General features: G+C 43.6%; 1 protein-coding gene across 2 annotated transcripts in view; it reads left to right on the forward strand.

Moving 5' to 3' along the window:
- PTPRG (protein tyrosine phosphatase receptor type G) overlaps positions 1-14466 on the forward strand; it is a 513282-nt gene that overhangs the window by 345042 nt on the left and 153774 nt on the right. For both annotated transcript variants that reach the window (XM_077278905.1, XM_077278907.1), the window contains exons 7-8: positions 5118-5275; positions 10500-10692. In XM_077278905.1, the coding sequence (XP_077135020.1) occupies positions 5118-5275; positions 10500-10692 (351 nt within the window). The remainder of the gene's footprint in view (positions 1-5117; positions 5276-10499; positions 10693-14466) is intronic.

A 14466-nucleotide genomic window follows, 5' to 3' on the forward strand; every position in this document is an offset into this window, starting at 1 on the left:
AGGGCCCTGTTGGTTTGGATTTCTTTTTCCCTTAATAGACTACTTTCTTTTCAAAACTGCATTTTGTGTTTACTTGTGTTATCTTTGTTTAATATTTAAATTTGTTTGGTCTGAAACATTTAAGTGTGACAAACATGCAAAAGAATAGAAAATCAGGAAGGAAGGGGGCAAACAATTTCTCACACATCTATGTATCTGTTTGTGTATATATAATATATTTACACATACATGTATACACCTGTATGCACTATATGTGTGTATGTAAATATCTACTATATAATTGTCTAAGTGTCACTTCCGTCTTTCTGTCTGTTCTTCTATCTTTCTTGTCTGACTGTCTGGTCGTGGCTGTTTTGCCGCGACCAAACAGCGACTTGGATTTCCGTGACAATCAGCAACGGGCACAGTCCGGCGGCAAAATGGCTGCTCCTTCCTCCCCGCAGTCAGTGCCCGCTCCATAATCCCCTTCAGTCAGCGCTCACACAGGGTTAATGGCAGCGCTAACAGACCGCGTTATGCCGCGGTGTAACGCGTTCCATTAACGCTGCTATTAACCCTGTGTAACCAAATTTTTACTATTGATGCTGCCTATGCAGCATCAATAGTAAAAAGATCTAATGTTAAAAATAATAAAAAAAAATAAAAAATCATTATATACTCACCTTCCACCGCCTTTCCCGCTCCTCGCGACGCTCCGGTGACCGCTCCATGCAAGCGGCAGGTTCCGGTGCCAAGGATGGTATGCGAGAAGGACCTGCCATGACTTCACGGTCATGTGACCGCAATGTTATCACAGGTCCTGCGCTCATACCAACCCTGGGACCGGAAGCTGCCGCGTGCACCGCACACAGGGCCAGGACTTCAACGGGCCTTCGGAAGGTGAGTATATGTTTTATTTTTTATTTTAAGTCTGTATATTACGTGGCGCTGGGCAATATACTACGTGGGCTGGGCAATATACTACGTGGGCTGGGCAATATACTACGTGGGCTGGGCAATATACTACGTGGGCTGGGCAATATACTACGTGGGCTGGGCAATATACTACGTGGGCTGGGCAATATACTACGTGGGCTGGGCAATATACTACGTGGGCTGGGCAATATACTACGTGGGCTGGGCAATATACTACGTGGGCTGGGCAATATACTACGTGGGCTGGGCAATATACTACGTGGGCTGGGCAACATACTACGTGGGCTGGGCAATATACTACGTGGGCTGGGCAATATACGTGGCTGGGCAATATACTACGTGGCTGGGCAATATACTGCGTGACTGGGCAATATACTACGTGGACATGCATATTCTAGAATGCCTGATGTGTTAGAATCAGGCCACCATCTAGTGTATATATATATTTGTGTCACATGTCTGCATACACCATGCGCGTATGCATATATACGTGTGCGCGTATATATGCATGCGCGCACACGTATATATGCATGCGCGCACACGTATATATGCATGCGCGCACAAGTATATATGCATGCGCGCACAAGTATATATGCATGCGCGCACACGTATATATGCATGCGCGCACACGTATTTATGCATATGCGCACACGTATATATGCACACACCTTAACTATTTCACAGTTCCCTTATTACAGGCTGTAATTTTATAGCTCATGCCTAGACATTTTCTAAGGGAAGACAGTTGTGCCATGTAAATTTGCCTTGGAGCCACATGAGCGTTGCCAATTGGGCAGCAGTCGCACAGGCATAACGAGGAAGGGAGGAATTTGTTAGAGGGCAGCACGACTTTTTAGATCCAAGACAAGTTCAACAAACTTCAATTTTGCCTCCAGCTCAGGAAAGCCTTGGCTCCGACTTTTAGCCCATGATATTGAACCTGGAGAAAATTCGATAATGACTGTAGGGCAAGTACATAACATTCCTACTGCATCTAATTTAGTGAAGTTTGAGGACTTGTCTGAAAAGTCTTTTAATTGGCGAGTATATAAATTAACTGTAATAGTGACGTGAAGCGGGACACTCACTCTGACTTTACAGAGCAGTTTTCAGTGACTTCATCCACTTTCAGATACTTTTTTTTTTTTTTATCACTACAGACATCGAATTGTCAAAATTCAGACATGAATCATACTCCTCGAATTTTAAACAGGCTCCACATAGTGATATTTCTGCCGGTCTATCATTCATTATGTTCTACCAAATAGTTAAACTAAAGGACAGAATTAAATGAAATGTGGACTGCTTTAATACACTGTGTATTTAATATGAAAATCATCCATTATTCATAGCTGGAATTTGAATAACTTTGAATTTAGCGTTCCTGTTCTTCTATCACTTTGATGAACAATTAATTATTAAAAAATGATACTGTCGGCATATGGTGAGGACTTCTGTAGGTTCTCTGTACTACTCCTGGTACACAGGCTTTGTAATTCTCCTACAGAGAACCTCGACATGGGGGATACATTACACAATGCTTCTTAACGAGCTCAGAAAAACGCAATGTTGGGGATTAGGATGTATTAAAGCCGTTTTTACAAATGTGTTTTATTGTGCTTGAACAAGTCATTTACATTTGCATGAAATACTTCTGAAGAGGGTGAAACTTCCCTACAATGGATCTTAAGGTGGTCATGTAAATTAGTCTAAAGTTTAGAAAAACCGAACATTTCAACTCAAACGATTTGTTCCGTTAGGTGAAATGTAACAACGAACAACCATTCTAGACAGCCAACGACACATTGTCATCATTTGGGAAAAAGTCGGCCATTTTGAATTTTTTGTCCAAAAGTTCGGTGCCGTTGACTAACACGGCATAATGTATATATGGTTAGTTTGCTACCTCAGCGATGTGGTTCTTTTTTACCAAATGACCAAAGGATCACTTGCGGATGCTGCGGATTCCGTGAGGTGGATGATTCGCAAGGCTCCCATCCGGTAGCCACAGACTACTGACACGGCTGCTAGACCAGGGCCTTCCGAATCTTTTTGATCATCTCTGTTCAGAAACACGAGTCGTTACCCAAGTTTAAAGCACCCTAACCCCCTGCCCCGACCACTTTTTTTTTTGTTGTCCCTTTTTAGATGTCCAGATATTGGGAACTCCTTGCAATCAACTGGGAAACATGCCATCAAGTGGATCATTTTCCTGCTGTGCCTCCCCGGGGAATATGGACCATTACATACAGCTTAGTTAAATAGATGGTTTGCTTGGGTAGCTCACAGGCAGAATTTGTCCTCCAAAACTCAAGACACTCTTTTAGACACCCTACACATTCAAATGTGAGTCCTGAAAGGAGGACTCCCTGTGGATTCATGATAAAATCACGGTGGCACTGTGGTTCGAACTGATGCTTTTCACTGCTTCGGTCTTGGGTTCAAATCTCACCAAGGACAACATCTACAAGGAGTTTGTATATTTCCGCGTATTTGAGTGGGTTTCTTCCGGGTTCTCCCGTTTCCCACCCAAACTCCAAAGACATACTGATAAGGATTGTGAGCCTTTGAATTCTACCTGCCCAATACTTCATTCTCCTGTCATTATCTGTTAGGCACCTTGCACGCCTGGATGGTAGGACAATCTCACCAAAATCGGCAACTTTGGACACTTTTTAGAAAGAGTGCATCAAACGCCTTTATTGTGCCTACATTCAAGTGTCGTTCAGTGGAAATAACCCCTTTAATTGTTTCACCGTTGCACCGTTTTCTTTCCACCATCGCACTTCTCATAGTTGTACGTTGCAGCGAATGTCGACTTTTCTCTTTTTTAATGGCTTACGAGTTAATGTGTTATCCTTCCCTCGCCTTCTCTGACAAGGCGTTTACAACCTGTCTTCTGACTCTATTACTATTGCAGTCATGTTTCCTTTTACAGAGATAAAAATTGAACAGAATATGTTATTCACTGAAGATGTCCAAAGAAATGTTGTTTGATTCCCTGCAAATCTCTTCTTCTAGATGTCTTGGTCTTTCGGAAAAAAATATGGTACTGTAGAAAATCTTTAGAACCTTGCTTCCCTATAACTGGATATTGATTTCTTCTGTGCGGTCTGCATCTCTGGGATTCCTCTCTGTTGTTGCTACAAGTCTTTCCCCTCCACTGTGATACTTTTTGGACTCTCGTAAGACGATGACCTAATGTGGGTGTCCTTATGTAAACCGCTCAGAAGAGTCCATCATCTGATAACTCTTCCGTTATGTTTCTTTTTTTGTTCTACAGGATTGTCCTGTTCATCTCCGAGAATGGAAGGAACAGCTGTCATCTGGCAGTTCTTCCATTCTTTTTGATTATCAGAGGTGCTTGTCATTTGTCAGCTGCTTTATGATCGTTAGGAGTGCTGTGCTGGGCTTTCCGGACATGCCATTTTTTTTTTTTACGTCATTATGATAGACCTTGGTGATTGACTTTACCGTGTGCTGAGAATCTAACATACGGTAACATTTTTGGCAAGTGAGTGGATCTAACTTTTGAATGAAATCTGTCGGCAGGTTTTGGCCATGCAATCTGATGTGTGCCTGCCTTTCCTGTATGTGCATAGAGAGCCCTTAATCACAAAGTAGGACCTCCCACTGGACTCCTATGCATGGAATGGAAATTAATGAAAAAAACACCAGATACATCTAATCTTTTGCTACAAAATTTAACATCAATCTGCTTCTCTCCTTCCCGCCTACACCTTGCTACCCACAGTTCGGTACGGGACAGGTTCCCTTTAAATGGTAATCACCCATCCGTAGGTTAATGGGCTTCCTATCAATGTGGCTCCGCTCCAGTGTGTCTTGGTGTGATTAAGATTGGAAAACTATATATTAAGCCGGGACCAATGTAGATACATTATTCTCTGTGATTTGTGAGTAGAAGAGACAATTAATATCTTGCGTCCTAATCATGAAATCTACTCATGGTTAACTGTATTTTCGTGTAAATGCTCCGCATACCATAGGGATATAAATTATTCAGCTGAAAGTGACTAATTTCTCTGCATATTTGCATTTATTAACTATAGTGACATCTGTATAACACTCACTGGTTACGACCCGGGTAAAACCCAGTGATCACCAAAAAACTAAACTATACAACATAAATTTATAATAAAATGTCTTATCTGATATTTTTCATTATTTTATTTTTTTTACAGAAAAAGAAACCTTTCTGGATCCATTTATCTTGAGGGATTTACTGCCGGCAACTTTGGGAAGTTTTTACCGATATACCGGATCCCTTACGACGCCTCCATGTAGTGAAATAGTGGAGTGGGTCGTATTTAGCAGACCCGTTCCCATCTCGTATCAGCAGGTAAGTCACCAAGGGGGTCGTGTTTCTCCATAAAATATTATACTGTCCTGATAGAATGTTTTGAAGACTAAGTGAAGCCAAAAACTAACGTAAAATGAGGACCTAAACCCGGATAGCGTCATATATGGGAAACCTGGTGCTCTAAGCGCTCTCTACGGGGAGCTGCATGAAGGAAAGAGGCGGCAGAACTGTGCCGATGGCATTCTACATTGTCGGATCGGCTACCAGATTTTACAATACAATCTACCGATGTTATTAAAGAAGTTCTTCACTACTTTTTCATTGATGACTAGAGATAGGCGAACCCAAACAGTAAAGATCGACATCCGTACCGAACACCGGGCATGGACACCGAGCTCGGACTTCATCAGGATGTCCGTATTACTATTCAGGTTTGGCCTCCCGAACACCGGGTATTCACACTGTTTCTGATCGGCGATAAAATTATTACCGCCGGTCAGACAGCCGCGGTTCCCACACTGTCAAAGTTTACCTTTGATCACTGGGGTCGGCTGATGGGAGTATTCATCAGCCAGCGCCTGTGCTGTGAATAAATAATAATAAAAAGAAATGGCGTTGGTTCCCCTGTATTTTTGATAACCAGCCAGGCAAAACTCTCACCTGTGGGCTGCAACCCTCAGCTGTCAGCTTTAGCAAGGCTGGTTATCAAGAATAGAGGAGTCCCGTGCTGTTTTTTAAATAATTTAAATTAAAAAAAAAACGGTGTGGCGTCCCCCATTTTTGACAACCAGCTTTACTAAAGCAGGCGATTGTTTTAGTGATGCAGTTTTTCGAACGCCAGCGACATTTCCTCAATGCTGTTAGTGACCGCAGACATGAGCCCAAGCCTGGAAACTCTTCTATGTGTCTCCAGATGTGTGATTCTTAAGAGAGCACACACTGCACGCTATCGTGATTCTCCAGTGGTAGCGGCAGGCGGTCACATGACTGCAAATATCTAATTTACATAGATTTGGTGACTTGCCAACTTGGATAATCTAATAATCTATAATCTTGGATGGATAGATTCGCTCTATACAAGTACATTGAGCGAGCCTGGACACATCTAGTTGGAATGTGGCCGGACACGTCTAGTTGGAATGATCAAAGCTTATGTGCACACAGTTTTCGAATAGTTTAGAAGCTTAATGCGTTTCTGCTCCGTTGCCGCTAAAAAAAACTCCTTGAAAAACTCTGGGTGCAAGTACCCAAAAAAAACAGAACAATTTTTTTTTTTTATTCCTGAAGCAGTTTTTGATCACCTTTTGGGGGGGGAAGCAATGCCTCTCAAAATCTGTTCACTGATGGATTCTCAGTTAATCCATTCTGCAGCCAGCATTGTGAATTTTAACAAAGAGCTTGTAGAAGCTAAACCATGCAGCATTTTCAATGAAACCCAAAGGTGGCCATATCCTTTAATAATGTTTGCAGCTTTTATTATGAAATCTATTGACAGATCCTGAGTCGAGAGAGATAGAAAAAGGGGCATAAATCCCAAAACTGCAAGCTTTTTCTCATTTAGGGTGGTTCACTCATTTTTGAGCCATGTTCTATGGTCAGACGTCCTCTTTTGATCTTATTTTGATCCAATTTCTCACCGTCCTTATCAGCAAACCAAGGTGCCAGACTCCCATTTCTCTGGCAGATTTCTGTGGCTATTTTTGCTCTTTTTCTCTCTTTCATTCCTGTTTAGTATCCCTTTAACTGATGGAGATATTGCCTGACGTCTGTTCATCCGCCTGCTGGCAGGACGCTGGTTCTGGTTTTCAGATAGTGTCCACATCACCTGTATGTAGGCGGCCAGATTTTAATTCCGCATGTTCTTACATGATTGTACAGCTCCATCTGTTTATTTGGCTCGATGTTGTATCAGGAGAGGCTGAGAGTCACAATGCAAATCATGCGAGCACGGAAAGGTGCAAAACCGACACAGCGGATCTTTTTTTCTATATATAAAGTGAATTTGCCAGATGTTCCTGCTGCATTATTGATGGAGCAGCAGAATTGATTGGCCAATGATGTTATTATATTTACGGGTTCGGTTTTATGAGCTTTTTTTATTACAGATCAAGAACGTTAAAATATTAAAATATTTATTTGCTTAATGAAACTGAAGCACCAATAACCATGACGGATGAATGGATTGTATGCTAATGAGTAGAATCTTAGTAAAGCCTTCACTTATGGGTTTGCATATATGTACATGTCCACAGGCCAGAACATGGGGGTGTGCACATTTGGATAAAGTTGGGGGTCTTGTAAAATTGTTTCTACATGAATGGGGAAGGGTTTAATAACTCAAAGTTGTTGGTATCTATGGAAAATGTCTAGAAATTAGAATCCAGTGATTACGGTGAGATCTGTTTCCATCTTTTTAAGAGGATCTTTCCTTTTATTTATTTTTTATTTTATTCTTACTACAGTACCTCTTGATCCACTGATTCTGGAACAGGTTTTCTTTTTCTTTTGTGCCCCTCTATTCCCAAGTTATGCCCCCCAGTAGACATGAGTGGATTGATCTGTGCAACACTGGACCTCTCTCCAGGTCAGTGCTCTCTGGCGGGCAGGGGCGACTCTCTGGCGGGCAGGGGCGACTCTCTGGCGGGCGGGCAGGGGCGACTCTCTGGCGGGCGGGCAGGTGCGACTCTCTGGCGGGCGGGCAGGGGCGACTCTCTGGCGGGCGGGCAGGGGCGACTCGGGCGGGCAGGGGCGACTCGCGGGCGGGGGCGACTCTGGCGGGCAGGGGCGACTCGTGGGCGGGCAGGGGCGGCTGGCGGGCAGGGGTGATGCTGGCGGGCAGGGGCGACTGGCGGGCAGGGGCGACTCTGGCGGGCGGGCAGGGGCGACTCTCTGGCGGGCGGGCAGGGGCGACTCTCTGGCGGGCGGGCAGGGGCGACTCTCTGGCGGGCAGGGGTGACTCTGGCAGGCGGGCAGGGGCGACTCTCTGGCGGGCGGGCAGGGGCGACTCTCGAGCGGGCAGGGGCGACTCGGGCGGGCAGGGGCGACTCGTGGGCGAGGGCGACTCTGGCGGGCAGGGGCGACTCTGGCGGGCAGGGGCGGCTGGCGGGTGGGCAGGGGCGACTCTGGCGGGCAGGGGCGACTCTGGCAGGCAGGGGCGACTCTGGCGGGCAGGTAGGGGCAACTCGCGGGCGGGCAGGGGCGACTCTGGCGGGCAGGGGCGACTCTCTGGCGGGCGGGTAGGGGTGACTGGCGGGCGGGTAGGGGCGACTCTCTGGCGGGCGGGCAGGGGCGACTCTCTGGCGGGCGGGCAGGGGCGACTCGCGGGTGGGCAGGGGCGACTCTGGTGGGCGGGCAGGGGCGACTCTCTGGCGGGCGGGCAGGGGCGACTCTCTGGCAGGCAGGACCTATACAAATTTACTAAGCTCCCTGGTTCCCACTGCAGTGTTTAATTTTCTGGCATGGCATGCTATCATCTGTTTAGGGTGCAGTACACAGGTTACGTCTAGTGATCAATGATCATGCTCGGATGAAGTGTTATCCAAGCATGCTCTTGTCCTAATGGAGTATTTTTGGCGTGCTCAAAAAATAATACTCTTGCCGCCACAGCTGCTTGTCTTGCAGCTTTTAGACAGCCGCAACACAATTGCCTGTTTGTTGGGCAATCTAGGCATGTGTTGTAGCCGTTAAACAGCCACGAGACATGCAGCCACGAGGACGCAAGCATTTTTTTCGAACACGCCAAAACTACTTGATTAGGGCATGAGCATGCTCGGATAACACCTTATCAGGGCACGCTCATTCATAACTAGTTATGTATTTGCCAGCCCGGCTGATCATAAGCCAGACCTGCGATCCCGAAGGGCAAGAAAATTCATTCAGCTCCTGTCCACAGCCATAGAGCACTGACCTGGACCAGGACTGCGCCAAGGAGTTCCCTCTTCTCTACCCCCCAATAATAATGATACAAATTGTACCTTCAACCAACCGAGCGTATAACCCAGAACTTCCTGGTGGGCGTTTTCATATTTTGATTGGCCAGCATCAGAGGAGAAACGGCAAACACCCACAGAGAAGTTTTGTGGATTACACCCAGTTGGTTGAAGGTAAAATTTGCACCATTATTACATAGAAGGGCACAGAAGAAAAAGGAAAACTGCTCCAAAATCAGCAGAGCTGCGGCAATTGGAGCAGGAACTCAATTTAAATTTAAAAAAATTTCCAATGAATGGCCCCCTAAAATTGTCTCCTTTAGACCTCATTCAGATGTCGGGTTTTTTCTCATATGGATCAACCTGTTTTTCATCACTGTGCTGGATTGGATTTTCATCCATTTTTGATCTGTGTCCATTTTTGCCATACATTTTTTTTTTCAATTCATAAAAGAAAATTGAACAGCAAAAATGGAGCACACTTGGATGACACCGACTGCTACTCAGTCTTTGGACTCGTTCACTTGAAAAGGCCAGTTTAATCCGTAAATATTGAGGGGAAAAAATGGGTGTCTTTTATTCCTTAAGGATAATTGGTCCGCAGAAATAAAGCCGACAAATAAACTTGCCCATAGATTGTAATCTGTTCTTTTTTTATTGGTAAAAAACATGGCTTGAAATTTATATGAAAAGCAGATGTGTGAATAAGGAGCTAGGTAGATGATGAGTAGTTAATTTAGAATAACATTAACCCTATTAGACTTCAGCTACAGATACCAAATCATTATCTTTGGATGCAGTTTTCTAAATCCCTTCCTTTATTACACTGTTGGTAAAAGAGTACTAAAAAAAAATTAAATTCATAAAACTACAAAAATTATAATATTCTCAGTAAAAATTAATTTTCCTGCAAAGTATAAATTCATAATAAATGAAAAACCGTTTTCCCAGCACTGCAGTAAAGTGAGATTTTCCTATTGCAAAATAGGCAGTTTCCACTGGTGGACAAAAATTGTCAAAAAATTCTATTTTTTTATTTTTTCAACCTAGAAACTTTTCTAAAAGCCTGAAAAATTAGTATCTTCTGTACAGGGGCCACCAACTTTATCGGTCTCAAACTCTTACCCCAGTTCCACTTTTGTGAGTATTTTTGAGGCTATGGACTTTTCTGACTCTTTGGTCCATCTTGGAATTTTTTTTCCGTGGGTGGACAGGTTTTCGATGTAGCTTTTGGATGCAGAAAACATGTGATCCAAGTCATGGTGAGCTTCTATAAATAATGCTGTTTATAAATGGACGGGCTTTAACTCTTCTGTGTAATTTTGTGGTTTCAGCTGGAAGCTTTCTATTCCATATTTACCACGGAGCAGCAGGACCACGTCAAGTCCGTGGATTATTTGAGGAACAACTTCAGACCAAAACAGCCTCTAAATGATAGGGTCGTGTACAAGTCTGCTGTGAAGGACGCTTGGAGCCAAGACATGTCTGACGACTTGGACAATCTTTTTGGCACAGAAGCTTCGAAAGGTAAAGTGCTCCACATGTTGTAAACCTGTTGTAGGTTCTTTTTTCGGTTACAAATGAACTTGGAAAGACAGGTGTTTAATTAAGATGCCGTTCTGAAAACAGCAGGAATTTATTTTCTGCTTCACTCAACATATCCCACTGAGCCAAACAGATGAAGAAACATTGCTCGGAGAATTGCGGGTAAAATGTGCAAGTGACAATTTGGCCACCCAACTTAGAAATAAGGCTTGGTGTACTCCTATACCCCAATATCGTGTGGTTATGGGAGATGCTTCAACTACTTTTCAGGATTATGGGTCTATATATTTGCCGAAATTGCATCCATGCCTCCTTTGTACTTCAATATTAAAAATCCATAATGCTCACGGTTGAGTGCCTTCTTCGCACCGTACTTTTTTCTAAAAGCAATGCTCGAAGATTGAATGACTTAAATAGTTTGTTTATTCAAATGGAGTATTAATACAAAAAAACTATCTATTAAGATACTTTTTGTTTTTTACGTTATACATTTTTGTCCTTATATCACGATCTAATACTCAATCATATACTGCCTGCTCTGTACAGAAGACTTTTCTGAAGTCTCAGTAACATCACAGACAGGGTTACAATCAGCTTTAACACCTCTATATACAGCGCATAACACAGGATCCACTACTCGTAATGGGTTATGTCACAGCTCACCTCCTCCTCTTTTACGACGACTAATATCACCTCTATATACACTAGATAACACACTATACACCACTCATCGTTGGTGATGTCACAGCTCACCTCTTCCTGTACAATGACAAATAAGACTTCTGTATACAGTAGATAACACAGGATCCACCATTCACAATAAGTGGTCACAGCTCACCTCCTCCTCCTGTACAATAACTGATAACACCTCCATATACAGTAGATAACATAGGACCCACCATTCATAATAGGTGATGGCACAGCTCACCTCCTCCTCCTGTACAATGACTGATAACACCTCTATATACAGTAGATAGTAGATAACACAGGATCCATCATTCACGATAGGTGATGTCACAGCTCACCTTCTCCTCCTGTACAATGACTGTAACACCTCTATATACATTAGATAACATAGGACCCACCATTCATAATAGGTGATGTCACAGCCCACCTTCTCCTCCTCCTGTACAATGACTGATAACACCTCTATATACAGTAGATAACACAGGATCCACCATTCACAATAGGTGATGTCACAGCTTACCTTCTCCTCCTGTACAATGACTGATAACACCTCTATATACAGTAGATAACACAGGATCCACCATTCACAATAGGTGATGTCACAGCTCACCTTCTCCTCCTGTACAATGACTGATAACACCTCTATATACAGTAGAGAACACAGGATCCACCATTCACAATAGGTGATGTCACAGCTCACCTCCTCCTCCTGTGCAATGACTGATAACACCTCTATATACAGTAGATAGTAGATAACACAAGATCCATCATTCACGATAGGTGATGTCACAGCTCACCTTCTCCTCCTGTACAATGACTGTAACACCTCTATATACATTAGATAACATAGGACCCACCATTCATAATAGGTGATGTCACAGCCCACCTTCTCCTCCTCCTGTACAATGACTGATAACACCTCTATATACAGTAGATAACACAGGATCCACCATTCACAATAGGTGATGTCACAGCTTACCTTCTCCTCCTGTACAATGACTGATAACACCTCTATATACAGTAGATAACACAGGATCCACCATTCACAATAGGTGATGTCACAGCTCACCTCCTCCTCCTGTGCAATGACTGATAAAACCTCTATATACAGTAGAGAACACAGGATCCACCATTCACAATAGGTGATGTCACAGCTCACCTTCTCCTCCTGTACAATGACTGATAACACCTCTATATACAGTAGATAACACAAGATCCATCATTCACGATAGGTGATGTCACAGCTCACCTTCTCCTCCTGTACAATGACTGATAACACCTCTATATACAGTAGATAACACAGGATCCACCATTCACAATAAGTGATGTCACAGCTCACCTCCTCCTCCTGCTGTAACTATTGGGATATAAACACATCTAAAGAGAACCCGTCAGCAGCATTAAAGTTAAGTACAAACAGGACTGTATTTGCTCTGTCATACTGATTAAAACCTCAGGCGAATAAGTCAATTTTGTAGATTTTCTTTAATCCTTGTTTGAAGTTTCCTTGTAGTCGTATCTTTGTGCATCGAATCGAGCCTGTGGACGGGACTGTTGGAGGGTCTTCAACTTTGTTCCATCCACTCTGTGTCTGGGTGGTCTCTTCTTCAAAATTTCATGCAGGCGTCATCCTAACCGCGGGAGGTGCTTGTGCGGATTGATCTAATGGTGAGCTTCAGTAAAATGGTGCCGGTGCCTCTGAGCAATCTACGCGTGTGCAGCCACCGGTGCCATTTTCCTGTAAACTTACAAGAGCTCGATCTGTGCAAGTCCTGCCCGGCGTTGGTGCAAAATTTTAAATGAAGAAGACACACCCAGTTACAGTGGAGGGGTCGGAACAAAGCTGAAGGTCCCGCCCACAGTCCCGCCCCAATGCACGAAGATCAGAATACAAGGAAACAAGGATTCTAGAAAATCTACCGAACGGATTTCTTCACATGAGGCATCATATAAACCCGTAAGTCAGCGCCAATACGGCCCTGCCTGTACTTTACTTAGTAAAATGCTGCCGTTAAGTTCCCTTTAACAAAAATCTGATTACATAATAGAACATTTTGTGATTCCCTTTTAGCAAAAACACCTAATGATTAATGATGAGCGAACGTGTTTAAGGCGTTATCCGAGCATTCTCCGGGTGCTAAGAGTGTCATCGGCATGCTCGAAAAACATGTTCGACTCACCGCTGCTGCATGACAGCCACAACACATGCAGGGATTGGCTACCAAACCGTGAACCCATGCGCGGGGACTCGAATATATTTTTCGAGCACGCCGAAGACACTCAGTCAGCACCCGAGCATGCTCTGATATCATCTTATCGAGCACGTTTGCTCATGACTACTAATGATAATGAACCATTGTCTATTTGTTTTTTTATTTTACATCATTTTATGTTTCCATTGTATATAGTTATATTGTAGTATAGAGGGTTTTTTTTTTTGTTTTCCATTTTTCTCTTTACCGCTTGAAGTTTGAAGTTCACATCAGAGTGCCATTATCTTCTTCTTTTTTTATTATTGATGTTCCTAATGTCACTTTGTCCTTTTTTTTAAACCTTGTTTCGTACTACTTTCCGTCTTCCTAATGGACAGCAGCTGCGCCCGTGTGCGAGTAGCTTTCCATGTGCGTAGTCGAGTGTTTTGCTTCTGTTTTTCCTCCAGAATTTGCGGAATGTTTCTAATTTCAGTTAAAACCTCCTCTGAATCGTACACTCGAGCTGCATTTCTCCGCTCATTGCATTTGGTCCTGGTTTCCAACGTTCCGGCCAATTCCATTACAAATACATTTGTGCATCTGAAAGAGAGATAAAAGCACTTTTGTGCGGCGTCCCAAAATCCTTCAGGTGTTCCCAGGCCAAAGTAGCCAGGACTGAACCAACAATCCTGTCATTATGACATTGTTTGGCATCTTCCGTGATTTTGCTTCTGCGTCGTGAACCGAGAGAGGAGCTAATTTGCTCCGGTTACCTAAATCGCCTAAATCGCTTTCTGCCAATAGCCGTAATTATTACAAGCGCAGGCACATTGATTCTTTCTGCCTGATCAGGGGAATTAAAAAGAAAAATACGACC

Source organism: Ranitomeya variabilis, chromosome 8, assembly GCF_051348905.1.
Source record: "Ranitomeya variabilis isolate aRanVar5 chromosome 8, aRanVar5.hap1, whole genome shotgun sequence".
NCBI lineage: Eukaryota > Metazoa > Chordata > Amphibia > Anura > Dendrobatidae > Ranitomeya > Ranitomeya variabilis.